The sequence below is a fragment of the Thyridium curvatum genome (assembly GCF_004353045.1).
Source record: "Thyridium curvatum strain D216 chromosome Unknown NODE_80_length_188492_cov_79.389520, whole genome shotgun sequence".
NCBI classification, from domain to species: Eukaryota; Fungi; Ascomycota; class Sordariomycetes; order Thyridiales; family Thyridiaceae; genus Thyridium; species Thyridium curvatum.
The window spans coordinates 149654-177579 of record NW_022156835.1 but is presented as its reverse complement, the minus strand read 5'-3'; the positions used below and the strand labels follow the sequence as shown (position 1 = coordinate 177579).

The 27926-nt window shown below is 56.7% G+C and overlaps 8 protein-coding genes across 8 annotated transcripts; 2 read left to right on the top strand and 6 right to left on the bottom strand.

Moving 5' to 3' along the window:
* Positions 1 to 2356: 2356 nt before the first annotated feature.
* Positions 2357 to 3739, top strand: E0L32_010221 (uncharacterized protein; the record flags this gene model as incomplete). Its single annotated transcript, XM_031132815.1, has 1 exon — positions 2357 to 3739. One exon carries the CDS (start codon positions 2357 to 2359, stop codon positions 3737 to 3739), a length of 1383 nt encoding a protein of 460 aa, XP_030989865.1.
* A 1148-nt stretch (positions 3740 to 4887) lies between these two features.
* On the bottom strand, positions 4888 to 8247 carry E0L32_010220 (uncharacterized protein; the record flags this gene model as incomplete). The annotated part of the gene is made up of 5 exons (XM_031132814.1): positions 4888 to 4971; positions 5063 to 6255; positions 6313 to 6653; positions 6718 to 6815; positions 6871 to 8247. The coding sequence occupies 5 exons, from the start codon at positions 8245 to 8247 to the stop codon at positions 4888 to 4890; spliced, it is 3093 nt and encodes a 1030-aa protein (XP_030989864.1).
* Positions 8248 to 9011: 764 nt separating this feature from the next.
* Positions 9012 to 12048, top strand: E0L32_010219 (uncharacterized protein; the record flags this gene model as incomplete). The annotated part of the gene is made up of 2 exons (XM_031132813.1): positions 9012 to 9157; positions 9240 to 12048. 2 exons carry the CDS (start codon positions 9012 to 9014, stop codon positions 12046 to 12048), a joined length of 2955 nt encoding a protein of 984 aa, XP_030989863.1.
* A 621-nt stretch (positions 12049 to 12669) lies between these two features.
* E0L32_010218 (uncharacterized protein) lies at positions 12670 to 14530 on the bottom strand (the record flags this gene model as incomplete). Its single annotated transcript, XM_031132812.1, has 3 exons — positions 12670 to 13905; positions 14004 to 14281; positions 14416 to 14530. 3 exons carry the CDS (start codon positions 14528 to 14530, stop codon positions 12670 to 12672), a joined length of 1629 nt encoding a protein of 542 aa, XP_030989862.1.
* Positions 14531 to 15824: 1294 nt separating this feature from the next.
* E0L32_010217 (uncharacterized protein) lies at positions 15825 to 17233 on the bottom strand (the record flags this gene model as incomplete). Its single annotated transcript, XM_031132811.1, has 4 exons — positions 15825 to 16343; positions 16418 to 16979; positions 17059 to 17063; positions 17135 to 17233. 4 exons carry the CDS (start codon positions 17231 to 17233, stop codon positions 15825 to 15827), a joined length of 1185 nt encoding a protein of 394 aa, XP_030989861.1.
* Positions 17234 to 17838: 605 nt separating this feature from the next.
* E0L32_010216 (uncharacterized protein) lies at positions 17839 to 19738 on the bottom strand (the record flags this gene model as incomplete). Its single annotated transcript, XM_031132810.1, has 6 exons — positions 17839 to 18055; positions 18124 to 18276; positions 18338 to 18572; positions 18664 to 18919; positions 18996 to 19431; positions 19515 to 19738. The coding sequence occupies 6 exons, from the start codon at positions 19736 to 19738 to the stop codon at positions 17839 to 17841; spliced, it is 1521 nt and encodes a 506-aa protein (XP_030989860.1).
* A 1932-nt stretch (positions 19739 to 21670) lies between these two features.
* E0L32_010215 (uncharacterized protein) lies at positions 21671 to 22297 on the bottom strand (the record flags this gene model as incomplete). Its single annotated transcript, XM_031132809.1, has 1 exon — positions 21671 to 22297. The coding sequence occupies one exon, from the start codon at positions 22295 to 22297 to the stop codon at positions 21671 to 21673; it is 627 nt and encodes a 208-aa protein (XP_030989859.1).
* Positions 22298 to 25026: 2729 nt separating this feature from the next.
* Positions 25027 to 26903, bottom strand: E0L32_010214 (uncharacterized protein; the record flags this gene model as incomplete). The annotated part of the gene is made up of 3 exons (XM_031132808.1): positions 25027 to 25060; positions 25142 to 26659; positions 26737 to 26903. The coding sequence occupies 3 exons, from the start codon at positions 26901 to 26903 to the stop codon at positions 25027 to 25029; spliced, it is 1719 nt and encodes a 572-aa protein (XP_030989858.1).
* Between the last annotated feature and the right edge of the window lie 1023 nt (positions 26904 to 27926).

The window sequence follows — 27926 nt, the reverse complement described above, 5'->3', positions numbered from 1 at the left end:
TGCCAGTGGGCTGGATTGTACCCCATATCTCACTTCACCTCGGACCCCATCCAGTGTGCCAGGCCACCCCCTCCTCCCCTGTCCGCACGGCGGCCGGCGTACCCAAAGTACCTACTGTACTTCAGAGGTACTGCACTGTGCCTTGGGAGGTACCCATTTTGCCCAGAAAGTCGAGAGAAGAAGAAACGCTGGACCCCACCCCAGCCAGGCCAAGGCCAAGCCAAGCGCAGAGAGCCCGGCAGCAGGGAAAAAGGCAGCTGGGCACCTGGGCAGGGAGGGGAGGGGGGGCCCTGGGAGTGCTTGGGGTGCTTGGCTCTTAGGGGATCTGCGCCAGTGACTCGTGGCATTTTAGGCCCTAAGCACCCATAACCCGTAATCAAATCCCAGCGGATCCGGCGCTCCAACAAGCTTCTTTTTTAAAGGAAGGCCGAAATCCACCTTCCGAGACAGGCGCTATTCGGCCCTGAACGCAACTCGTCATCAGCCGCTCACTGCTCCCTCACTGAGCTCCAGTCTGTCATATTTTCCTCTCCTCTCGTCTCGGGCTTCCCTCCACCACAACACGTCCAGCTGGCATAAACACGCAGGAATAATAAACTGGGGACCAGCCGGCAGAAGAGCCTCCCTTCTCATTCTGATGTACCTTAAGAGGTACTATCCCCAGCCATAATTTCGAAAAGACAAAAGAAGCTTTTCTCGGGCCAGCCCTCCCTCCCAAAACTTATTCCAGCGACTCTTATACTTAGACCGCCACCCTCCCTCAACCCTCTTGCGAGCGCCGCCGCCCTTGACCTCTTGATTCACTTTTATTGAGCACACGGTTCCCGGCTGGCAAAACGAAAGCAGCGTATTCCTGCTCACGCTCGTATATCTCACCATCTCACCATCTAACTATCTCACGACGACGACGACGACAACGACAACGACACGCGCGCACCAATCTGTTTCAGCTGTTCGCCCGTGGCATTTCCGGTTCCAGTCTTTCGTCAGCGAACTACTCGACGACAGACAAAAGGACGATCCACCCCCCCGGGCCTTTTTTGAGTTTCTTCGCTTCCAGGCGACAGGAACCACAACATTCTCTCTCTCTCATCTAGGTATGTATGAACGTTGGGTTTCCTTTCGTCTCACCAGCTGGTCCTCCTTGTTCCAAATGCCTTTGTACGTGTGGTGTCCCGCCCAGGTTTCAGTGTCGTCCTCGTTCTCCTGTTGCGCATGCTTCACCCAGCCTTTCTTGTTTGGAGAGAGCGTCGCGCATCTAGGCTTCATAGGGCAAGACACTCCGAGTGGCTGCTCCAGCGAGTGGTCCTTTTTCAGCTGCTTGCGCGTGTTTGTCCATCCTGAAACTTGACAACCCCGGTGGCTTCGTGTCTTTTTTCCCCCATTCATACGGGTGCTATGCTACGTTGAGGAAAGCGAAGCAAGGCTCGCCTAAACAAGCATACGGCATACCCTGTATGCCTATTTTGCCAGACGTACGGGCCGTCCAATCAGACTCGTGGAGTGTTCTTGAACAGGCTGGGACGGCGATGGGTGGCCAGTGTCGACTGGCAAGTCTAGTCGAGGACAAGGCGTGGGAACAGGGGAGCATGGGAGGATCTTCCCAGGGTTGGAGGCATCTTCGGCATTCTCGGCCGTCACTCAAAAGGCTTGGCTTTCTTTATCTGGACGCCAAAATCTCGACCTCTACGAGCTGTGGAGGACCGAATCTGGCGGTTCGTTTCAGGCGACGCGGGGATGCTGCTACGATGGAGCTCCGAGATCAGACCCTGCTCGTCTCGCAAGCCCTGCCGTGTGGGCGAGACCCACCAATCTAACACATCACCATGCACATCACTCGAGGTTGTCTGGCTTTTGCTTTTGAGCACACGCTGCGATGCTGTTTCATGTCCCAAGTATAGCCAGGTGCTAACTCTGTTGCTCATAGTACCAGCACCCTTGACAGCCTCTACCTGGCTGTGGATCATCTGGAACGCGACGTCTCATCTCGTCCACACGCACCACCACCACCACCCCCAGCCGTCTAAAGCTGCCCAGATCGAGGCGGATTACTAAGACCTCGTCGATCACAGCTGCTGCTTAATCGCACAAGCTGCCGCTCTGTGGCAAAAGCTGCCTCTTTTGATTTCGAATTTCCTCGGAGCATTGTCGCGGAAGTGCTAGCCGTGAACATCTTCCAGCGGGCGACCCTACTCACCAGACTGGATGGTGGGCGTCATCACTCCCTGACACGGCCCATTGAGGAGAAGGACTTTGATCCTGTTTGACCACGAAATTGCGTTGAATCGCATTTGCGATCGACGACGACATAAAAAGAAAACCAGAAAGCTACATACTTACTACTCGAGCCATCAGGATGATGGAAACATATCACGGCTACGTCAGGACGCCGGGAGATGCTATCAAGCTCTTCGAGGCTTGCCGGCAAGGCCTTTTGCCGCGAGTCCAGCGACGGCTATCAGAGAAGGAACGGCAATCGATCCGGTCCGGTTCAGTATTTGTTTGGGATGAGCGGGAAGCCGGCATGCGGAGATGGACGGATGGAAAGTCATGGAGCGCGAGCAGGGTTTCCGGCAGCTTCCTGACCTACCGCGAAATGGAGGGCAAGCGCGGAGGCGGCTTTGGCAACTCACGCCGCGGCGCCGGCAAGACGCCCGACTCGTCTGGCCGAGCTAGTGACGACGACCAGGACGACGGCGAGCCCGACGGGTACAGGTACAAGGCAGACGGTCTTATGAAGCAGTCTTTCAGCATCACCACGTCACAAGGCCAGCACCTTCACTTGATCTCCTACTACTCAAGGCCGCACCCCGGACAACCCGAGCTGTTGCAGCCGAGCAACGATCCCCAGCTCCGCAACGTGATCCCGATGAAGGGACTCTACCCCGAGTCGAGCCTCGCCGAGACGCCAGTCCCCGCCATGACGCGGACACCTATGCAGCAGCCTCCGTACCTTGCTCCGCAGCAACACGGACACCCGCCGCACGGCGCACCATACCCGCCCTACCCTCAGCAAGGCTACGGCTGGCCGCCTTCGCCGATGGCGACGCCTCCCTACGGCCACTACCCGCACCACTATCCGCCCAACGGGCCTCCTCCTCCGCCCGGCGCGCACTATCCTTCCCAGCCTGCGTATGCAGGCGCGCCGCCTCCCAACCCCCAGTACGACCGGGCACCGCTCCCTCTGCCGACCTCCGCTCCCCAGTCGCGCACCACACCGCCGACGCTGGCGCCCTACAACCCAGCGCCACACCACTACCAGCACTCTCCTCATCTCCCCCAGCCGCGGCCGAGCGATTCGCCCAGGCTCCACCAGCTCCAGTCTCAGGCCCAGCAGGCGTCGCTCGATCCTCGCCTGGCGCCCGCCGGAGCCAAGAACGCGCCGGGGCCCCTGCCCGCGATATCGGCCAACGGCACGATGAGCACGCCGCCTCCCCGGGGCTCCGCCTCGCCCCCTCGCTCTTCGCACTCGGACTCCAACGGCGGGCCCCCGTCGGGCAATAAGGCTAGCCTGTCGATCCTGCTGCACCCGACGCCGACCAACTCGGAGCCCACGAGCGCCAACCCGGCCAGCAACAGCGCCGGCAACTCGCCCCGCCAGCTCGGCGTGGCCTCGTCGGCGGCGGCGTCAGCGTCGTCCGTCATGGGGTCCAAGATCCTGCCGCCGCCGTCGTCGTTCCATGAGGACGCGCGGGCCCTGTCGGTGCTGGACAGGAAGTTCCTGCATACAAGGAGCTAATAAAAAAAAAGAGAGAAAGGGGGAGGTGGAAATACAACAGGTGGTGAGGATTCTTGTTGTTGCATCAAGGGCTTTCTTTTGTGTGTGCGGTACATGGATGTGTGACTTGCGCTGGGATTGTCTGCGATTACAGGACGGACGTGCATGAGATGGTCTCCGAGAGTTTGGAATTGTGCTAGGACTGACCTGTGCTTGTTTGTCTTGCTCAGCAAGGAAGGGTCTGAAAAAGGGGATGGGGAGGACAAAAAGCTGCTTTGTTTTCTCTTTATTACTTTTTGGTTTGTGTGTCATCATTATGAGGCAGGCAAAAGGGTGAGGGTTATTTGCATCTTGACAGCAAGGAGTTTCAAGGGTTATCTGGGAGCTTCACATGATTTTACCATGGATGATGGGTGGGAAAAAAGCAGCACCCTCCTAGTTGTTTACATCATCACATTTGTCTGTTGTGCTTTCTATTTTTTTTTACTTCTACTAGAGACAGCTGCTCACATCATTGCACACGGGGAGATGGGCAATGAAGAAATAAGGATTGCATGCATTACTTGTGTGATTTTTGCTAGTGCCGCACCTCTGTGAGGTGACTCTTGGTGAATTCTTTTGTCTCACTCTGCCGACTTTTGTAACCCTTCTTGTCCCGTGGAGCGCCTGGCAAGACAAGACTGCAGAATGACAGTTTACTCTTTTGGTTGCCACCTATAAACAAACTCGTTCCATCAAGACGGGCCACTTGGTCGCTCAGGGGAGATCAATGGCTTTCCGGACACTCTCCCTCCAGCTGAAAGGCACCCACAACAGATTCACAACAAGCATCAATATAAGAAGATCAAGGTACTCAAGATCCAGGTACTCAAGCAATCATGCTATACCATTCATTCAAGTTTTTTGTAATATCATGTACCTCTTTTAGACATCATGAATGCCGTCACGTCACTGCATTTCCTCTCCTTCCTTCTTTCTCCCTTCCCTTCTCTCAGTCATCCCGACCTGACCACACCGTTGAACTCATCAGGCTGTGACCGCGGCTCGTAGTAATCATCATCGTCCGGGAGAGACGGCGCGCACAGGAGAATGACGGCCCGGTGGCCAAGACTGACTAAAAGCCAACCAACCGCTCTCGCCACTCATTCCCTTGCCTTGCCTCTTCACGCCTACCAGTACGCAGGCCGCAAGCCAGCAAAGTTAGCAAGAGTCGACGATTCGCCCCCGTCTTCCCTCCTCCTCTGGCCCTGGAGCTGAAAAAAGGGTAAAAGAAGCACGTTAGCCAAGCCAAGAATCTCAAATAGACAACACAAGGGGGACTTGATGAACGTCAAAAAAACTCACCTCCAACTGCACGCTCTTGTGGATCTGCACCAGCCAGTCCACGTAGCTCGGCGCCTCGTTGTTCCTGTCCTCGACCAGCAGGCGCGCAAACTCGTACTCGGCGCCGTCGATGCCCTGGCGCGCGAGCTGGACGGTGAAGCCCTTGGAGCCGCGCAGGCCCTTGAGGAACTCGATGATGTTGCGCACCTGCGCGTTGAGGTGCGTCTCGAGCACGGGCAGGCCCGAGGTGTAGGCGTCGAGGCTCTGCAGCGAGTCCTTGTCCGGGCCGAACAGGTCGGCGATGAGGTTGGGCGACGTCTGCGCGTGGAACCAGATGAGGCACTGCTGGCCGTTGTCGACGAGGTAGACGGCGCCCGGCTCGACGCCCGCGAAGCTCGTGCGCACCGAGGGCGGCAGCCGCAGCTGGCCCGTCTCCTTGTCCGCGAAGCCTTCCTCGGGCTGCAGGTTGTGGATGGGGATCATGCGCGCGTAGAGGTACGCGCTGAGCTCGGGGCAGCCCATGGCCCGGATCATGCGCATCTCGTGCACGCGGCGGTCCGACGTCTCGTTACCGCCCTTGAAGGCCCTGCACTTGATCAGGCCCAGCATGTACATGCAGAACTCCTTGAGGCGCTCGGGCAGGACCAGCTGGCTGGGCGGGTGTGACTGGGAGAGGTAATTCTTGCGGTAGCCGGCCAGGATGTCAATGGTCCTCTCTGTCAGCCACTGGCGCACGTCCTTCAGCGTAGCAGAGGTCGAAGCAAGTTTGGTTGCTGCCTCCTTGGCCAGAATAGAGTAAACAGCGTCCTGGTCGACGAACTTGAGGGTGTCCTTTGCATTGTCGCTGACGCTTGCAACGATATTCGAGCATCGGACACGACGCTCACCATTGGCGGTAGTGTAGAGGGTTGCAGATTGGAAGTGCGCATCGAGCTTGGAGTCTAGCTTGCCGTCATAGCTAAATGTCACTCCGATGGCCTTGTCCGCGTCGAGAACACCAATCTCGAGATCTGCACCAAACGTGTGCTGAATGAAGTTACCGTGATAGGATGAGACCTGGAGACCGTTGGAGCAACGGACCTTCATAAGTGCCTGGAAGCCGGTCTCTCGGGTGACTGCGTGTTTGATCTCAAGTGACAGCTTTGGGCTGTCTCGTGGCGAGACGAAGTTGGGGTAGTAGAAGGTCTCGCCGCCGGTGGTGGATGAGACATGACCTGCAAGAATGTCAGTTAGTCCGGTGACAGACAAGTGCTTCTAGCATGTTGACTCACCGATAGTTGCAATGTCGAGATAACCGCCCGACGGAGCTGCCATAAAGAAGTCCACTCCCACTCCACCAGCAGCCATCCGCTCTGCGATCTTTTTCCAGCCAGGATGCTCCGTGGTAAAAAGCTTCTTATCGATCTCGCCGCCGGTGTGCTTGCCGTCGTCGCGCATAAAAAGCCTCCCAGGTCCCCAGGTAGGGAGCGCTGACAGAGAGCAGACAATCTTACCACCGGTCTTTTCAAGTGCTGCCGTTGCTGAGGTGAGAGTGGCAAGCAGTGCGGGTTCCGGGTTCTTAATGGCAGAGAACATTTGAGGCAATCGGGTCAAAAGACTCGTGATGATAGCCCTTGTACCAGTCAGTACTCGGAAAACCCATGATCACAGGTCTGGGCTCCATGGATGGATCTTACCTGGCCTCGACAGGGTCGACGAATAGGCCCTCGCTCAGGGGTACGAAGGGGTCTTCAATATCGGGCATTATCATCATCTGTGCTTGCTCCAGAGCAGGCTAGCCACATCAAATCAGCTCAAATGTTTACGGTATCAGACCCAGGGCAACTTACGCTGCAGTTGTAATAATGAATCTCCTTGTCATACGTGACAAAACCGACTCTGGCGTTGGGCGGTATCCGTCGTTTGGGCTCTCCATTCTCGTCCTTCTCATCGCCCTCTTCCTCTCCGTACAGGGCGGCGAGAATGCCTTCACAGTAAGCTTCAAGGAAGCCCTTGTTATAGGACTCTTGCGTCACGTCGATGACGAAGAGCCACCTCAGACCAACCGGCTCCTTTGTCCAGTACTCCTTGGGTACGACGAACTCGACGGTCCCCCGACACAGCTCTGGACGCTGGTCCCGGTCCACACGAAGTCCCTGGGGAGACGTGGCACAGAAATACTCGGGCGGCGTATCGTTGGGGTAGGTGCAGAGATTGCAGACGAACTTGTTACCACCTTGCCTGAACATCATGAATGGATTGATGTAGGCTCGGCAGCGACGGCAGCGTGGGGGACCGACATCGCCAAAGTCTAGGACAGGGATAGGTGACTCGCCCTCCTGCAGACTCGCAAGAGGCTGGAGTATCAGACCGAGAGGCAGGCCGGTGCTGTGAAGACCTTCAGAACTAGCCGGGATGTTGTTCATTGTCAGGCGGGTGAACTTGGGGGAGGAATTGCCCTGGTCAAAAGCGAGGTATGAGATAGCTGCCGGCGGCGGTACGTGTTTCTCGAAAGTCGGGTACATGTTGCTGAAGAAGTACTGCTGGACCGAGTCTCTGGACACGGGAACGCTGGGCAGGTCCTCGGGAGACACCTTCTGTTGCCCGGACGCAGGCACGACGGCAGGGGCCGCACCGTCAGCGCCGCGGGCAGCAAACTCGGCCGGGCTGGCGGGATTGGCCGGGTTGAAGGGAGCATTGGCAGCCGCGGGGAACTGGCCGAACTGGGGGCTCGGTGCCTGACCGACAAAACCACCTGCACCAGAAGGGTCCGCGTTCAGGAAGGCAGTTGCCTGAGTGCCAGGAGGGGGGATCCCATTGAAAGGCTGCGAAGAGCCAACCGGGGCCTCGACTGTGTGGTAGGCGTGCCGATCCTTCTTCTTCTTCCTTGCTGTGTGGTGTGGTTCCGCACCCAAAGCCATGCCTCCCATCTGCGCGGCCAGGGTGCTGTCTTCAGCATTCGGCGACTGGCCCGGGTAAGGGCTCTGTCCAGGCGGCGGCCCGTAGCCCGGAGCTTGAGGAGAGACGGGGCCGCCCATTGGCGACGGTGCACCGTAGTACTGCTGACCGGCCGGGGCTGGCGCATTGTATCCCATGCCCTGCTGGTAGGGTTGCGATGCGGCGGGGGGCTGGAACTGGGGAGGTGCCGGTTGTGTCGTTCTGTTGGGGTCGTTGGGGTCGAGCTGCTCGCCCTGGCCAAGGGCGTGATACATCGAGTAGTCAGCCATGGTGGGCAGCCGTGAAGAAGGGGAGGATGCGCCTCGGACACGGGCGTGATCGAGCTTGGATCGCCAAGCTGTCCTGTGGGCGAGGCTAGTGTAAGTCGGTTCCGTGGAAATGCAGTCGAGTTGCTCGGGGACACAACTACTGGGACAAGCACATCTCCCGGCGATCGGCCAGAGGACAGGGTGGAATAGTAGAAAGGAGCCTCCACGGCGTGATTGCGGTGAACACGTTTATGAAGTTCCGCCAGTCTCGCTCCGAGATGGCTTGTGAAGACACGCACCGAAAAAGTGGCCTATCCCGCTAAAGACAGGGGTAAGGAAGGGTCAATCGACCCAGACCAGCGCGCTGCTTGGACTCAAATTGACACGATTTCTTTCCGGCCAATTTTTCCGTTTCCGCTGGGCGGCTTCTCACTGCAGAATTCGGAGAAGAGCGTTGTAAACAGAGCCTATCAGGCTGAATTGGCGCTACCAATTCATCAACTTTAGGTCCCACTCTCAGCCCCAACCCACTGAAGCGGCTGTCCGAGTAAGCTCGTGGTCCGAGCGTCTCGATCTCCAGTTGAGCTTAGCTCTCTCTCAACACTGCCTTTTGGCAACACTGCCTTTTGGATGGCTTTGACCGAGAACGCGACAAAGAAAATCGTCCAGCCTGTCGATCAATCGTCCTTCCCAACATCTCCCGAGAGGCCCGGCTCAGCGCAGAGAACATCAGCCTACACAGGACAGCCATGCGATCGAAGGGGTAACCACAGAACTCGGTAGACATGTTTACTTTCTGCCCCTTGCAGGGCGCCCAGTCCGAGTCGACGGCATCGCAGTCCATCCTCGAGCTCGATGGCGGCGTCAAGGTGCTCATCGACGTCGGTTGGGACGAGTCTTTTGACACCGAGAAGCTTCAGGAGCTGGAGAAGTACGTTTGCGAGCATTGCGCTCTTCCCATCGTGCACGGCCGCATCTATTTGTATCCCGTACTGACTATCGCATCTCATCAGACAAGTGCCCACTCTCTCTTTGATACTTCTCACGCAGGCCACGATCCCTCACCTGGCCGCCTATGCACATTGCTGCAGGAACTTCCCTCTCTTCACGAGGATACCTATATACGCGACGCGCCCCGTCATCGACCTTGGACGGTCCCTGCTTCAGGACCTTTACTCTACAACACCCCTCGCTGCCACTACCATCCCTCGCAGCTCTCTCGCTCAAGTCTCATATTCTACATCGCAAGCCCTTCCCGCCGACCAGGACTTCCTTCTACAGCCTCCGACCCCCGAAGAGATCGCCAAGTACTTCTCGCTCATCCGTGATCTCAAATACTCACAGCCCACCGTCGTGCCGACTCCCACCTTCTCATCTCCGCTCAACGGCCTCACGATCACCGCGTACAACTCTGGAAGATCCTTGGGTGGTACGATCTGGCACATCCAGCATGGCCTGGAGTCTATAGTCTATGCATGCGACTGGGGTCAGTACAAGGAAAATGTCTTTTCTGGCGCTGCATGGATGGGCGGCCATGGAGGTGGCTCAGAAGTCATTGAGGCTCTACGCAAACCGACCGCGCTGGTGTGCAGCAGCAAGTCTCCCAATATCGCACGCCCAGGCGAAAGGGATCAGGAGCTGTTGGCCACGGCCCGGCTGGCACTGGAACGCGGCGGTACCGTTCTCATCCCCGTCAACTCGGATGCGCGGGTCGTCGAGCTCGCCTACTTTCTAGAGCACGAGTGGAGGAAAGATTCCACGGCGGAAAACGCTGCTCTCTCCAGGTCGAAGCTCTTTCTAGCTGGCCGCGGCGTCAATAATGTCATGCGACACGCTCGGAGCATGCTGGAATGGATGAACGAAGGCATCGTGCAAGAGTTTGAAATCGCTGCAGACACATCGAGGCGGGTCAACGGCAGCTCTGGTGGATCAAAGGGAAAGGAGGCCGGGCCCTTTGACTTCCGACATCTACGCTTGTTGGAGAGGAAAGCTCAAGTCGAAAAGCTGCTAGGCCAGGAGCTCGAAGGTGGGGAAGGGAGCGGCAGGATCATCCTCGCAAGCGACACAAGTCTAGAATGGGGATTTTCCAAGGACGTCCTGAAACGAATTGCTGACGATCCGAGAAATATGGTCATCCTCACCGAGGTGCCCAATCTCAGTACCAACAACCGTCCTTCCTTGGCCAGGACCTTGTGGGGATGGTGGGCGGAAACAAACGGCGCTGATGTTGCAGACAAGCCTCAGTCAAGCGACCCCGTATCCGGCAATGGCCGGGAGGTTGAAGTTACGGAAGTCACTCGGCAAGCGCTCGCAGGCGAAGAGCTCACTCTGTACCAGCAGTGGCTTGCAACTCAGCGGCAACTGCAGGCTACGCTCCAGACCGGGGGAGGGGCCTCGCTCGAGGCAGCCGCCGACCTGAACGACGACATCTCTTCAGAGTCATCCTCAGACTCGGATGAGTCGGATAATGAACAGCAGGGTAAAGCGCTCAACCTGTCGACCACTATCGGGCAGGCGAGCAGGAAGAAGGTCGTGCTGACGGACGAGGACCTGGGCATCAACATCCTGCTCAAGAAGAAGGGCGTGTACGACTTTGACGTGCGCAACAGGAAAGGCCGCGAAAGGATGTTCCCGGTCACGATCAGGAGAAGACGGAATGACGAGTTTGGTGAGCTCATCAGGCCCGAGGACTACTTGCGATCCGAGGAACGGGAAGAGGAAGAGAACGAGGCGCAGGCTACCGGTGGCGGTGACCAAGATAACCTAGGCAAGAAGAGGAAGTGGGATGATATCGCAACCAACAAGACCGGTTCAGGCACAGGCAAAAGACCCCAGCTCAACCGGGCGGCATCCGTGGACGATCAGGCCGCTGATGCAGCCCCAGACGGACCTGCAGACGACCTAGACGATGCCGGCGAAGACGAGGAGGATCAGCCGTTGGGTCCGTCGAAGCTCATCACCTCCAAGGAAAAGCTGGCCATCAAGCTGCGCATCGCCTACGTAGACTACTCGGGCCTGCACTCGGAGCGCAACCTCGAGATGCTCCTCCCGCTGATCCAGCCCAGGAAGCTGATCCTCATCGGCGGCAGCAGCCGGGAGACGGCGGCCGTCACGGCCACGTACAAGAACATTGTGAGCACGAGCCGCGGCGTCTCGGAAGACGAGGTCGACGTCCTGACGCCCGAGATCGGCACCACTGTCGACGCCAGCGTCGACACAAACGCCTGGGTCGTCCGGCTCGCCGACCAGCTGGTCAAGCGCCTCAAGTGGCAGAACCTGCGCGGCCTGGGCATCGTCACCCTGACGGGCCAGCTGCTCGGGCCGGCAACGGCGGCCGCGAAGGAAGAGGAAGAGGAGTCACCGTCGGGCCACCACCACGAGGCCGGGGACGAAGAGGGCGCCAACAAGCGCATCAAGACCGAGAGCGGCGACCACAACGTCTCGGCCGACTCCGAGGACGACCCTCAGCACGGCGCCAAGACCGGGGCCCCCGCCGCGGCCCTGCCCACGCTCGACGTCCTGCCGACGGCCATGACGTCGGCGGCGCGGTCCGCGGCCGCGCAGCCCCTGCACGTCGGCGACCTGCGGCTGGCGGACCTGCGGCGCGCGATGCAGTCGTCGGGCCACACGGCCGAGTTCCGCGGCGAGGGCACGCTCGTCGTCGACGGCGCCGTGGCCGTCCGGAAGACGACGACGGGCCGCGTCGAGGTCGAGAGCATCGGCCTGCCGACGGACGGCGGCCCGGCCACGCAGGTCGGCGGGACGTTTTACGCCGTCAAGAAGATGATCTACGACGGCCTGGCTGTCGTTGCCGGTGGTTAAAAAAGGTGTTACCCATGGACGATCGGGTCTGGCAGGTAGGCGGACCTGACAGACCCTGGGCTTTCTTGGTTGGGTCAAGGGATTGGGGGGGTTTTGAGGGTGAGGGCGAGGAAATGAAGTCCGGTGTCGAAACTACGAATAGTGTATCTTATGTACTAAACTGTCTCTGGGGTCTCTTGCAAGGAGCGGGGTGGAAGTCACAACAGCATTGCATATTGATTGGTATGCGCAAGGAGGAGAGACACATGGCTGTTCATAAAGGGGAATGATATCCGCGGGTTTGCCTTGCTTTCAAAGACCTTTTCAAATTTGCATCTTGGCCTTACATGTGCGCGATGTAGCTTAATTCCAAAAGACGAGCCTGAAAATGGTAGGCAGGCAGTGCCAATCACGAGGATACCAAATTGGACGAGCGAGACAATGAAAATGTATTGTTAAATGGTAGTACATCATACTCCCCAGATGTGCAAAAGAACTCCTATGGGGCAAAGCCAGCAGCTATATCAAAGCCATCCAAAGCCATCCATCCATCCCTTTTCCAACGACAACAACAACAAAACCACCCCCCCACCCCCAACCCCAAGAAAGCCAGAGACAAACAGCCGCCCTTACTCAACTCCCTTACAACTTCATACCGACAGCCTTGGCCACCTTCAAGCTCTGCCGCATGCTCAGGTCGAGCATGATCTCCTCGCTGCCGCCGGGGATGGCGTAGGCGCGCACGTCGCGGTACAGCCGCTCGACCTTGCCGCCCTGGCCGCCGCGCGAGTAGCTCAGGCCGCCAAAGATCTGGCTGGCCTCGCGGGCGCAGAACTCAAAGGTGAGGGTGCTCTGGGCTTTCAGGCCGGCGATGGCGCCGCCGAGGCGCAGCATGGCCTCGGTCTCGCCCATCTTCTCGCACTGGTAGATCAGGTTCTCGAGCCAGTTGTACGAGGCCTCGATCTGGCGGGCCATGTGGGCGAGCTTCATGCGGATGACGGGGTGGTCGATGAGCTTCTTGCCAAAGGTGCGGCGCTTGTTGGCGTAGCGGACCGACTCCTCGTAGCAGACGCGCGAGAAGCGCAGGCACTGGATGATGATGCCGATGCGCTCGTGGTTGAAGTTTGTCATGATGACGCGGAAGCCCTGGTTCTCCTTGCCGATGAGGTTCTCGACGGGGACCTTGACGTCCTCAAAGGTGATGTAGGTGGTGCCGCTGGACCAGACGCCCTGGCAGTCCATGCGGCGGGTCGAGACGCCGCCCATGGAGCGCTCGATGAGCAGCAGGGAGACGCCGTTCATGCCCTTGTCGCCGGTGCGCACGGCGGTGGTGAAGTAGTCGGACCAGATGCCGTTGGTGATCCACTTCTTCTCGCCGTTGACGATGTAGTGCTTGCCGTCCGCGCTCAGCTTGGCCTCGCAGGTCAGGTTGGCCACGTCGGAGCCGGCGTCGGGCTCGGTGATGGCGAGGCAGATGCGCTTGTCGCCGCTGAGGATGCCCGGCAGGATGCGGTCGACGAGGGCCTTCTTGCCGAACTTGACGAGGGGCGGGCAGCCGATGCCGAAGCCGCCGATGAGGTTCCAGACGAAGCCGCCCGAGGCCGCGCGCGACAGCTCGTCGGTCAGGAGCATCTCGTGGAACAGGTCCCACTTCTTGGGGTCGACGCACTTGATGGGCGTCTTGGTGTACTCGCTCAGGTAGTGGGTGCCGAGCAGGCCGGCGAGGTAGCCGCGGCGGCCCATCTCCTTGTAGATCTCGGCAGGCACCTCCTTCTTCTCGTCCCACTCGGTGACGTTGGGCTCGATGGCCGTCTCCATCCACTCGCGGACCTCGGCGCGGAGGGCGGCGTGCGTCTCATTGAAGTAGGGAGAGTGGTACTAATTGAGAGGCGTACAATGTTAGATCTCTTGTCGTCTCGCAACTACCAATGTATACGAAACGAAGCGGCGGGACAACGGTCAAGCAAGTCACTTACGCTCTGATACCAGCTGGGGTCGGCGAAGGGGATCTGGGCGCCGAAGGGCTCGAGAGCCTCCGACTCTTCCTGGTTCGTAGACTTGGCCACAGCCTTGGGGGCGGCCTTCTTGGCTGGGGCTGGAGCAGCAGCAGGCGTGGGCTCGGTCTTGGGCTTGGTGTCTAGGGAGCCAACCTGTAATGAGGGCTTGTACTTCTTGAGGATGCCCTCATTGTGGTACTTCCAGAACTGCTTGGAGGCGTCCTTGCCGGCGACGCGGGTCAGGATCTTCTTGCCGCCTGTGCGATTTGACAGAATGTTTGGTCAGCCAGGAGGTTCCTTCTTGGGGTTTGGGTGCTGACGCCGGCGAAGCTCGGCAAAGTCGGCCCAGCCTGGGGTTGGTTGGGTCTGGGACTGGTTGAGCAAAGCTTACCAGGGTGCTCATCTTGGAACTTGGTCAGGTCATAAACGTCGCCGTCGACAGTGATCCAGAGGGAATCGGACTTGTTGTGCGACGCAACGTCGCTTTGCGTAAACGTCTTGGACATTGTATCTTGTGTGCCTTGTCGCGTGGCTGCGAGGACGAAAGGATAGGGTACGGATGGGTGATAGAGATGGAGAAGAAGAAGAGGAAGGGGAAGAGGAGATGGAAGCAAGTAGTATGAGTTCAAGAGAAGAGGACAAGTTTTACAATTGAGCAAGAATACAAGCACATTCCAATTCACGAGAGGAAAAAAGGTTTCAAAAGAAAGAAGGGCGGGCGTGCCGGGTAATAAGGTGTAGAATTCACATGTGATGACTGAGACGGACAGTTAGTTTTATTTGGTTCAGTACTTTAAGCAACTAACCACTCCCCGTGCTCCTCCAGGATCTGGGGCTTGTTGTGGGGTAACGGACGACCAGAGGGAAAGGGAAAGGGAAAGGGAAAGGGAAAAGGCCCCGTTTCCAGCCAACAGCTCCGTGTCAGTAATAATGCATCATGTGTGCATTTGCGTCGTGGGCCCGGTGTCTGGAGCGGCGTGCATTGGCACACATTGGGGCGCCGCATCCCTGGATGGATGGTCAGCAGTACTGTAAAAGGCCAGGTCGAGGGAGAAACAGCATGTAGCTTTGTACGAGTAGGACCGGCATGTGAAAGCGAGTCAAGAGGCTGCTGATGTCATGAACACCCCAGCAGCCAATGTGCTTCGGGGCATTGCTAAAAGTGGACCTGCCGAGGCACAATTTCCAAGAACATTCGGACACTTAGCCGTGAGATCCCCAAGCGGCCGAGATAGCCTAGGCACATGGCATGGCATGGCACGGCATGGCATGTCAAACTGCCTCATTTCTCCACGGCTTCTTGGTGGTCTACGAAGGAGGGCCATTCCTCCGCTTTGATGCCGACCGAATTTGGCCGGGGACCACCTCAGATATCAGAGATCGAATTTCCCCAACAAATGGGAGGTGGGGGGTTTCACTTCACCTCCAGTCTTGATTTTGACGATAAAGTAGAGCAAGAAATGGAGTCCTCCTCCGTGGTCCGTCAATAATTGAATTGCAGATCAAGACTTGGTATAAATGTCCTCGAGTGCAACCCCTCTGCAAGCGAGCATCGTGCATGGCTGGAAAGACTGGCTGATCCTCCCGTGCCCCTTTGTATAAAAAGCCTCCTTGAAACTACCCTTGCAAGCAAACCAGAACTCCAGATGTAGTGGTGCTCAAATCTAAACGCCGGTCCTTCAAAGCAAGCATCCTTTTTGTCCCTGCTGACCCCTCCCAGCAAGGTATCATCGTCAAGCACGTTTGTGGCCCCCTATCAAAACACACCCCACGCCCTCATGCCTACTGCGCTCCTGTCATCTACGCCCCGCGGGGCTTCGCCTTGGCCTTGGCCTTCTCCTTCTTCTCCTCCTTGAGCTTCTTCTTCTTCTCCTCGTTCTTCTCCTCCAGCTTGCGCTTGTGCGCCTTCTGCTCCTCGGCCGTCCTGGGAATCGGCTTGAAGAAGCCCTCTAGGCGCGCCTGCTGCGAGCTCTTGAGGTTCTTCTCCAGCCTGGCGGCGCCTGACCGCACGCGGTCCTCCGAGAAGCCCTTCTCGATCGCGAGGAACTGGACGAGGCCCTCGATGTCCGGCTTCTCCCACTTGAAGTCACACTCCGGGTCGTCGGCCTGGCGGACGTCCGGGGTGAAGAAGAGGTCGCGCGCATCCTCGTACGGCCAGTCGTCGGGAATCGTGTACTTCTGCTTGGGGTCCTCCTTTATGTACTTGACAATCTTCTCGAGTGTGCCGTGCTCGCGGACGAGTTTGAGGGCGGTGTTGGGGCCGACTTTGGGGATGGGGTCGAGGTAATCGCAGCCCAGCAAGATACAGAGGTCGACAAACTGTAGTGAGACCTTGTTAGAGACAAGAGAATGTCAAGAGACCGGATGGAATCAACTAGTCGCAACGAGCTCACCTGCTTCCTCTCCATGTTCAAGCCCTCGAGCACCTTGTCCAGGAAGATCTCCTGGATGGGCTCCTTGCGCTGCTCACTAAAGGTAAGATGCCTGAGCAGGATGGGCGCGTCGAAGCAGAGGGTGTCCATATCCTCGCTCGCCGCGGCGTACACCTTGCCCGCCCTCGCCAGCACCGCGCACTGGGCCTCGGCCTCGGTCGGGGCGATGATGTAGGGGATGCCCATGAGCTTGAGCAGGCGCTGGCACTCTGCGTTGTGCTCCTTGGTGACGCGCACCGTCCGCCGCGAGAACTTCTCGACATCCTCGGCGGTGCCCGTCTCCTTGGCCTCCTCGAGACCCTCGGTGGCCTCCTGCTTGCGCATGTATCGGCGGGCGAGCTCGCCCGACTTGAGCTTGGGCGGGGCGCCATCGAAGACGTAGAGGGGCTTGATGCCGTTGTCGACCATGCGGAGCGTGCGGTAGAACATGCCCATCAGGTGTGACGTCGTCTCGCCGCTCTCGTTCATGAGCTGCTGGCCATCGGAGCGCACGGCGATGAGGAAGGAGTAGATGCTCATTGACCTGTAGAGAAGGGGAAGGAGCGAGTTAGCACCAGCACGAACGTCGTAGTCGCATCGCGAGGAGCATCTGGCAAACATACGCATCCTAGAATGAACTGGGTCAGCAAAGGAGTCCATCCGAGTGCGACAGCACTTTTTGCAGGATGATCAACTTACAATGGCGACTTTGCGACCGAATTGATTCTTGATCTCGCCCTCCTTGATCGACTCCGGAGCCTCCTCCTTGATGATCTGGAAGAGCTGCTTGATACCCATCCTGGACTGCCCGCGACGCGGAAAAAATTGCTCAAAATCAAGTCAAGGTGTCAGTTGCGGTCTGCAGATGCGATGGAAAGGCTGAAGCTTTTCTTGCTTCTGGAACAAATGTATGGGAGCGTGAAGATGGTGATGTCACGTTATGAGCTGTAGCTGACGCGCCAGTGGGAGCTAATTGCCTTTTCGACGCGTTCTTTTGGCGAGAGCAAGTGGTGGGGGTCGCTCCTGCCGTCCATTTAAATCCCTGCCTGCCGCCTTCCGTCAGTTAGTTATTCATTAGCGTGTGTGCGCCCTTTCAGGAACCCCGTCACTTGCTCTCAATGTGGCCATTGACATGCCGCATTTCGTGATGGCTGCCTGGAGAAGGAGAGGCCTGAACTATTAGCTTCATGCAATACAGCTTGTCGATTAAGAATGGATACCCAAGAATTCTGAAAACCAAACATCTGAATTTGATGAATGCCTTTTTACAATACACGACAGTCGCCTCCGTTTAGAGGTGCGACCGACACCAAAAGCTACCCCTTTTCCCCCAGAACTCTGATTCCTACCCCTGATACTCTAGGACTCTGGACACTGTCCTGGCCATCCATCCAGCGTAGACCTCAAATCACGTAGCGGAAGTGGGGGCTCTCGTCGCCGAGCTCGGCCAGCTCATCGTCACTCATGCCCTGGTGCTTGGGGTCCATCTTGCCCGCAGCCCTCTGCTTGTTCACCCGCGAGAAGTAGGTCCACATGAAGAGGTAGATCAGGGTCGTCATGCCCACGAGCGACAGGGTCACCGCGTGTCCCCGGATGAATCGAGGTGCTTCCCCGTTGGTGCTACGTGGTGTGGAGTCAGCATTGTGAGAGATGCGTCGGCGAGTGGCCGGAGAGAGGGGAAGACGTACTAGATGAATGGCGCCATGATGCCGGAAGCGTTACCAATAGTCAGTTGCAGGCCGTTGGCCGTAGCCCTCTTGCCGTACCTCGGACAATTGTTGGGCAGCCACGCGAGTGGCAGACCAACGAGGATGTACAGACCTGCGGCGATGAGGAAGCAGCTGCCATGCAAGGTTAGCGTCTCGATCGGGGTGCAGCCACAAGTTATGAAAAGGGACATACCCAAAGTAATGAACTCCTGCAGGCGTGTTCGACATCAGGATGCCGTATCCGACCACGCTGATGGTTCCAAAGATGACGCAGAAGAGTCCGCGTCTCTGGAATTTGTCCGAAAGAACGGCGACGCTCATATACATGGCCGCTCCAAGAAAGTAACAGGGAATAGTCAGGAGCTGCACTTCGGCCGACGACCAAGTGCCGAGTCCCTTGATGATGGTAGGCAGGAAAGTCGAGTAACCTGTCAGGTCAAGGAACGTCAGCCCGAGCACGACCATGGCCACGCAGATCCTCCCGGACAGACAGGCAGGCAGAAGAAGCAAAAGACATACCGTAAAGCATAGTGTCGGCGCCAAACTGCGACGCGCAAAAGATCCACACCTTCCAGTCCTTGAAGGCCTTCATCATGTCCTTCTTGCTGAACTCCTGCGCGCTGGTCGTGTTGCCGTACTCGCGGCCGTGGCGGATGATCATCATCCTCTTCTCGTTCTCGGTCAGGAAGTAGGCTGACTGAGCGTCGTTGGGGATGAAGAACCACATGGAGATGCCGAGCAGGACCGTCGGGATGCCCTCAATGATCATGATCCACTGCAGGGGAGTGGTTTCAGTGAACTTGTCTCAAAAAAAAAACATGTACGCCTCGACGCGAGGTCTTGCAACTTACCCTCCAGCCATGCATGCCCTGAAGACCATCCATATTGCCGATGCCAAAGGCCAATAGCCCTCCCAGCGCGCCCGCGATGGCCGCCGAGACGAAGAGGTATCCAACCCGCAGCGCGAGCTCGTGCTTGGTGTAGAACAGCGTCAGGTAAAGGTTCATGCCGGGGAAGAGACCGGCTTCCACAGCGCCGAGCAGGACACGGCAGGCGATCAAGCTCCCGTACGAGTTGACCAGACCGGTCAGAGTGGCAATGATGCCCCAGGACGTCGTGATGAAGGCGAGCCAGCGGCTCGGAGTGAACTTCTTGAGCACCAGGTTGGACGGCACCTCGAACGTTATGTAGGTGACGAACAGGATGGACACGGCGGTCTGGAACTGGTTGCCCACAAGCCCGAGGTCCTCCTCCATCTTGTACAGGCGCGCATTGCCGATGTTGACACTTTTGAGGGCATGGTTTGTTAGTGGTGAGCCGCTTACGAAAAATACAAGACAGTAACAACAAGAAAAAGGAGAACAGCGTACCGGTCCAGGAAACTCAAGAGATACGACAGCATCACAAAAGGGATGAGATACATGTCCAACTTCCGGACCAGCTTCCTCTCATCGACGCCAAGCTGCTCCGCCGTCTCGGCAAGGGTGGTCCCTTCCCCGAAGCCCCGGCCGGCCTGCGCCTGCATCTGGGCAGGCCCGAGGACACCGTCCTCGTGCTTGGTGTCGTCCGGGTACGACGCGTCGATTGCACTCATGGTCCGCTAGTGATGCAGGTGCAGATATGACAGGATCAGAACCGTGGTAAAGACCACGCGCTAAAGCTGTATGATCCGCTAATGCGTCCAGGCTTTCTCGTTGGCTATGCCGTCCGAAGTCGCGATAGCGGATGGGTATGTATGATGTGCGGCTTCTCTGCGAAAGTAGGTGTGCTGTGGAGCGCAGAAACAGAGCAGATCCAGTCAATCTTGCATAGAATCCCGGACAACAGAGGTCGCCAATGCAAGGCAGATCAGAAGTGCAAGATCTGCTGCAGCCCGTGTAGTTATGTGTATATTCTCAGCAAGTGCCGTGAATGCTGCTGGACCGACAAAATCACACAAAGATGGGTTTTCCGCGTGGTGGGACTAATCCTCGGGCAAGCGGACCAATTTCTCACGATGCACCCTGAAGAGTTTGCGAGATGGAGATTCCCAGTCGAATACAGAGAAACGGCAGCCAAGACTACTTTATGTCTGGAGAAAGCCGTGTTGCTTCTGGGGTTGCAACCAGAATCATCATTTCTTGTCCGCTAGCCTGGGGCCCCGCACGATAAGGAAGGAGGGCGAGGATTGGCAATTGGCAATCCCTTCACTCGGCAGGCTGGTCTCGGTATCTTCTCGCCCCCTCCCCTATCGTCGCATTTCATCACCAGGACGCACCACGCAAAAGATGGGCAGAGAAGCCTTCTGGAAGGGGGGCGTCGGTGGCCAGACCAGACTGTGGCAGGTTAGCGGCGCCGCGATGCAGGAAGTAGTGTCCTCCTCCAGACGGAACCCCACCGCGGGAACAGTGCGCGGCAGAAGTGAACGGCGTTCATTAGCACCACTTGGCAAGCCTCCCCGGCGGCAGGACTCAGTGTCCTACAGGGACTGACACTGTCTCCGTTAGCGCTGCTCCACCGTTGCCTCTGTTCCGTTCTTCGGTACTTGATATGGGAAATGTGGACACTGAGACGGGCTCCGGCGCCGCCCTCAACCCTGACGAACTGATAGGCTGCCGCAACACTATTGGCGGACTATCTGTTCCAGAGAGTGCCTACTTCTTAGGTATGCTAGATTCATGATATCTCAGTCATGGACGGTGACCACGACAAAACCTTTCAGTGCTCGGTCGTGGAGCGTCAAGCTCCGCGGAAGTACAAGGCGTGGCATCTAATATGAGACATACTGCGCCAGCGGTCTGGAGGTCACAAATGTCGTTGTTAATACGACAGAGGGGATAAGCGTACATTCCATTCCATTGGTGTCTCGTTGGCGATGCTGGCTTGGAAGGTCGTTGTTTCTCATTGGTGGCTCAGTGGTGCTCCCTCACTATTCCGAGGAGCTTACTATGGGCTGGGTCAATTCTTAAGTTGACTACTCGATTGATTGAGAGTAAAGATGGATATCGATGTGAAAGTGGTTTAGATTATACCTCAATGTAGGTCTCATCATACTGCTTATTGTTGAAACGGAAACAAATATGAGCCAGCATCCAGCCAAACATGCACACGTAAACCACTCGACCTTATTGTATCCCTATTGCTTCCGTCAAGCCACACCATTATCTCACTGTTTGAAGTAGTTTAGAAGATCAAATTGTCCTTGACTAGTCCCTTCAAAGGTAGAAACAGGCTTTTCGGCGCCTTTCCAGCGTCAGGCCCGATTGCTTCAACATGGTCGAAGATGAACAGAGATATCACATATTCGCCCCGAGTAGTTTCTGAAAACCTGGCGAACAACTGGTTATAATTGCTCAGAGAGAGCTGAGATCTTATTGTTGCCTAGTAAGTTGAATTTTACTACGAATCGAAATTCAAGGTTCTGGCATGCCAAAGTCCTTGTGTGTTTTGCCTGACCAAAGTATGAAAACGACCGGCCTATCCACCAAGCGGATAAATAAATAAATGTAATGAATAACCCCCCGCCCCCCCAGGGCCTGCTCCCAGTTTACCAGGTACAAGCAGTCTCACCAGTAGGGTGAATGACGATGCGCGTCTTGATGAAGCCACAATCGCCCAGCCTGTCCACCTTCATGTTGTAGCACGTCTTGTGGCCGTTGTCCTTCCAGATGCGGTGGGCACGGTACTTGTCCGGGTCCACGCAGATGACCTGGTCCCGGCCGCAGGTCTTGAAGTTGTAGCACCCGCCGGGGACGGAGTTGCCCAGGCTGCTGCCGACCTTGTGGCGGAGGCACTTGTCGCAGTCGTTGACCCGGATGTCCGAGTCCGACGAGAAGATGGTCAGGGGCGGGTCCCCGGGCACGGGCACGGCGGTGAAGGTGTACACCAGGTCGAAGGCCGCGTGGAAGTCCGGGCAGGTGCCCTGGGAGCAGGGGCCGGACTGGACGATGAGCTCCTTGCCCGGGGCGGCCTCGACCTTGTCGCTGGAAGCCGACGAGTTCCAGTTGGCCGGGTTCTTCATGGCGGCCTTGTCGACGCCGGTCCAGTCAATCCAATCATCGGGGATAGGAAGAGCAGTCCAGTCTGTCGTCGCAGCGTCAGGGGCACTGGCAACTGGGGTGGCCGTGACAGAGGCGCCCAGAGCGACCAGAGCGAGGAACTTGATGGCGATCATGGTGAAAGAGTTTCTTTGCAATAGAGAGAAGTTGGCGAGAGAGGCGATGGTTAGAGCTCATAGTATAACGTTATAGAGTGTTGTGTCGACCCTCTATATATAGTCGATAGTCGTGGCAAGCAGTACTCCGCTTAAGCGACATCATCACTTGCTTTTCGCTCTTCCTTTAAACTCAACCTTGATTTACATTATCTAATGATGTTGCAACTTGTCAGCGTGGCTTGCCTACTGCTTACCAGAAGTTGTCGTGAACTGTACCACCTTCTCGAAGGGCTCTAGTTATGTCTTCTCCGCCTGCCTTCGTCTCGCCTCCCGGCCTGGCCTGGTCTCGCCGCGCGAGGCTGCGTCGCCCAATCCTCATTGTTTTCCACGTTGTACAGCTAGTCGTAGTTCTAAATTCATCTCTTCTCATCCTCCGCGGCCTCCTGAGCTTGCAAGCATTGCGGCACCTTTCTGCCAATCATACTTGTCTTCACCTTGTGTCCCGTAGATCATGGAGGAACTCTAGGTCGCCGAACCGGGGTAAGCTGACACGCTCGACACGCATGTTGAGTGGAACGGACACCAGGCCGCCAATTAACCACCAACCATCGTCGCGGCTGTGAACGCTTGTTGGTGCGGGGATCTTTGGGGGCCTAAGATCTAAGCATATGCTGAGCAATGATGATCTTTCAATAAAGCGGGATGGCATCTCGGAGATGGTGCTTCGTAGTGCATATCCAATCAGTCCTACGACTGGATAGCCATATCGGTTGGACAAACTATCCAACATCACGCGGCATACTCAAGTCTCTGGCCTCGATTGAGTCTTTTGCAGATCCCAATTTCTCTGAAAAGCTTGTTCAAATCACAGCCCGGGAGGTTCTCCTCACCGGGCCGCGACTGCATGCATGCTTAGCTCCGCTGACGTAGGAACGGCCATAGCCCTCGCTCTCTGGTGTCTTGTTATGAAGAAAGCAGGGGGGGTTCTGTCAACAGTAACCTTCTAGTTCCCAAGTTGTAGACTATGTTTGTGGGGGCCATTGCCAGGCTATGATGTTTAAGGATGAGTCTCCAGTCAAGCCTGAGATTTAATCTGCTGAAGGAGATAAGGAACTATCACGATGTTGCTGTTATGTGGAGGATAGCGCTTGTCTGCTACCTGGGTCATCCCTGCCACCAGGGAGCTCCCTTTGGCCTCAGCTTGTGCACAGCCGAGCCGGTCTGAGCGGGAGTGTGCAAATCCTCTTCCGGGACTTTTCTTCTGCAGACGTGATCAAATCAATACCCCATGTGGATAAGCTTACATACATAAAAGCTTATGTATGTAAGACGGACGCCTTCACCGGTGCCGAGACGCGGAGATTGGTTGCCTGCAGGAACGAGCTCCGACTGGGGAGGCATCGTCATGGATGTGAGCACCTCTCGTTGTGGGGGAGCTTGGGGAGTTTTCGAGAACCCGGATCAGCGGAGAATAGACGAGTGCTTGACTGCCCATTGAGTAAAATTCAAACGTAAGCAGCGATTGTTCAAGCTCAAGAGACAACCGAATACCAATCTCAAGAGACGCCGAATACCAAGCTCAATAAACGCCGAACACCGAAGCCGACATCACGCTCTTTGCCTTCGACAGAAAGGTCCACCTGATACGATAGAGAGCCGCAATGGGAAGCCGAGCACGTCCAAGAATGGAAATCCCTTGCGAGCGAGGTCGCTAATCGTGTTTCGTCAGCTTCAGCGCTTCAGCTGCGATCCTACATCGGTGTCCGCGGCCTGCTCTCCTTTCCGGAATCGTCTGTTTGTGCGCCTCCCCCCCCCCCCTTTCGGGAAGTTAGGAAAGAGTGAAGAAGCGCAGGAAATCCTCAAACAGCGTGCTTGGTTTCTTTATGTCAAAATCGAACCACTTTGCCTGACTGGCGCTCTCGTCTCAGACCCAGAGTGTTTCGGGACCCCGGGCGCACGTCTGTCTTGCGGCTCAAAAGAAAGAATGCCAAGAGAAAACGTCCCAGGTCTCCGACACTTTGTTTATGTCAGCACCAAGGGACAAAGGGGGGCTCTTCCAGGGCCAAGCCAACGCAAAAGGACCCGGCATCGTGGTTTACTGTATGACGAAGAATCGCGCACCGATACAGGCTGATGGTGAACGTGCAGTAAGTTGGGCCCCTCCCTACCTATGACCAGCGAGAGAGAGAGAGAACTGGTGTCCAACTACAAGAATAAAGTCTAGATTGTAAATGTGTTTGGTATATATGTTCGCTAGATACACAGAGATATGTATGCAGACACCATGGATGGATGGATGTCCGCAGCAAAAGCCGTGTGCAGGACAAGGGAGGGAAAACGTCCAGATTACCTCCCGTCCCGCCACGCAACGAAAACTGCACCAGCGCGCCAGGTTGGACCGCAAAGTAGTACACTTCGGTTGCGCAAGGCCGCCGCCCGCCGCCGCCCCTGCTTCTTCTCCCTCCGCCACTCTATTTCATTCCTCACCACCAGGCGATATCCCCGGCTTCGTTTTGCCGCACGATAGAAAAAGCCACCAAACCAGCGTTTCCTCCGGCGTAGAATCACTCCAGACCCAGCCTACAAACTCCAATAGACGTGATGGCAAGTAGCAAGGGAAAAAGGCAACACGCGTTGTTCGAGTCGTTTTGATTGCGTCCGGCGCGAATGCAATACAGGGCCGTAGTTTTCGTCGTCAAGATCTGTGACGCTCCCTCTCGGTTCGAAAAGTAAAAGCGCAGAACTGTTTAAAAGTTCTCCTTGCCCCAGACAAACGAGAAACTAAGCCAAACATGTCAGCCGTCATATTTTCTCTTGTAGAATCTTGTTCAAGATTTGGCGTCTGGAAAAAAAACCACTTACCCAGGTTCACTGTACTTGTTGCAGTAGATATGCAGCGTGCTGCCCAATCCCTTGGGACCGCAGAAGAACACACCGGCCTCGGACGGGGTGTGCAGCTTTCGGATACCGCGGAAGATCATGTCCCAGTTCGGCCTGCCAAAGTTTGTCGGCGCGCGGAGACCGGTAATGGCGTCCTTGTCGGCGTTGGCATCGTTGATCATGATGTTGGTGGCGTCGTCGGCCTTGATCTTGGCCGTCAGGTACGTGTGGATCTCGATGCGGTTGTCGACGTCCTGGGCCTCGATGGCGAGCAGCAGGGAGCGGAACCACTCGAAGGAGCCGAAGTCACGGCAGATCCAGAAGAAGTAGACCTTGGCGAGACGCGTCTTCTTCTGCGGGTAGTTCATCCGGTACCAGATCGACTTGAGGATGGAGGCGAAGGGGGTGACACCGATACCCGCACCGCAGAGGACCGAGATCTCGTACTTGAAGACGTCTTCCGAGGCCGAACCGAAGGGGCCGTCGATGTAGACACGGGGCAGGACCCTCTTCAGTGCAGGGTCGATCTCCGAGTTCTGTCCGTCGACACCCACAACCTTGGACCCGTCGCCGGCCTTCTTCTCCCACTCGCAACCCAGCGCCTTCGAGACAGCCCTGGTGAAGTCTCCGACCACACGCATGTGAATCGAGATGTAGTCCTCCTCGGGGGCACTGGTCAGAGTGAAGGGGTGGTACTGCCAGATCGAAACCTCGGGGCAGCAGAAGAAGATGTATTGACCAGCCCTCGTCTTGGTGTGCTCCTTCTTGATCTGGATCTCGCACACGTTGCTGGGGTGCTGAATGACCTTGGAGATGTAGGTCTTGTGCTTGCCACGGATCTCGCGGGCGATTCTCTCGGCCAGGTAGATGAAGCCACTATACATCCAGTATTGCCAGAACACACCGATGGCGGTGGTGCCGACCGAGACGCAGAAGGGGGCAAAGTCGGGCTGGATCATGCAGAACGCACCGTGGATCGACCAGAAGACGAAGAAGACGATGAACATGTGGTGCGTGTACCAGAAGCGCTCATAGTTGGCTCGGCGGGGCTTCTCGATGGAGGTCAGCACCATGCCCATCAGTGCAATCAGCATGATGTAGCCAGTCCAGCCGGGCCCAGACACAAAGTTGGCCAGAAGCCAGCCGTAGATGCCCAGCTTCTGCTTGGCTGCGATCTGGGCGAAGTTGTTCCAGTGGGCAATCGTGTGGACCCAGGACCAGAACACGATCGACCAAGCCGTGGTGATGTGGAAGGTGATGTTCTTGTCGAACTGGATAATGCCGTTCAGCGGAGTCTGTCTGGCGAGAGAGATGAGTGTCCTGCAGACTGGCAGCAGAACCAGAGCCACATCAAAGTGCAACACCAATGCTGCCGACCTAGCAATCATAAACGTGGGCCCGAAGGTATCTCTCGCCCCCTGCAAGTTGTCCTTGACGGCGTAGTTGACGAAGCTGAAAGCGAAGACCATGGCATGCAGAAGCATGAAAACGAGGACAAAGCTATTGCACGGGGTCAGAGTCTTGAGAACGGCTTTCAAAGAAATAAGAAAAAAAGGCAGACGGCTCCAAATGCTTACACTCGTCGGTAACCCTCGTTGATCATCCATCGGTCGAACTTTTCCCGCCCGCTCAGCTCCTTCTGCTTCTCCTGTGTCATCTCACCAGACAACAACATCCGCGTCAAGGGCGTCCATCTTGACCGCTCCGACTGCTCGTATCTCGAGTACCCGTAGTAGTCATCCATTGTCGGGGTCGTTGAGAGCTGCGGTGATTTCAGTTGGGTCTAACCGCTTCCCAGATCTGTGCCGGAGCAGAGCCGTAGTTTCGGTTCGGATGTCCTTCACTACCCAGAGACTGATCCAGAACCCTCCCTCGACACAGCCAGTTGTCCTCCCCCTTTTGTTTGACTCTCGGCGATTATGACCGTATGTTATCGGGCCGGAAATCCTCAAGTGATGAGACAATATCGTAACATTCAGAGCCTGCTGAACCGGAGAAGATGCATTGAACGAAAGGGTAGTCGAAAGGAAGATCAAAGGTTGTTCTCTGAAGGGATTAGAAAGAATGGAAATCGAGTCTGCAGATGCCGCGCAGACGCAGCGAGTTGGTCAGCGCACGCAAGCAGCAACACACGACATACGGCACAAGAGGGGGAGAAAGGAGTGAGAACGAGCGAAAGAAGGATCGGAAGGAGGGAGGGCGGGTGCAAGAGTGGTTATGGGAGATGCCAAGCGGCGGTTCCCTCAGAAACATGAGGTGATGTGGTGTAGATCATACCTGCACACAATGCCTGCACCCGGCGGCTGCTATTAACGATACGACCAACTACTACTCGCACGGAAGTTTTTTTTTTTTCTCGGGAGGTTTATTCTGGTTCTTGAAGAAGAGCGAGGACGGTAAGAAAAGAGAAGCGAAATGGAGAATCTACTAATGAGAAAAGGCCCTGGTCAAGCCCACCTGTCAAACATACGAAGTACAGAGGAAACCTTGACCACGTACGCGCCACCACAGTTCAGTATGATCGAGGAACAAAATGGGCAGTGTATCGTTGAATCTTGAACTAGGGGATGGCTGGATCTTTTACCGGAACTCACCCGGGGCGTGTACGAACAGGACGCAAGGGCACAGTCACCGACTTCAGAAGACTGGGCCAGCCAGTCAGAACGCGGGCCGGATTGCGAGACAAATCAACACACACCCCGTGTGAGGCTCCTGGATGGAAAGGGGATGGCAAAGAAGAGGGCAAAGTCGAAACGAGCAAACCGCC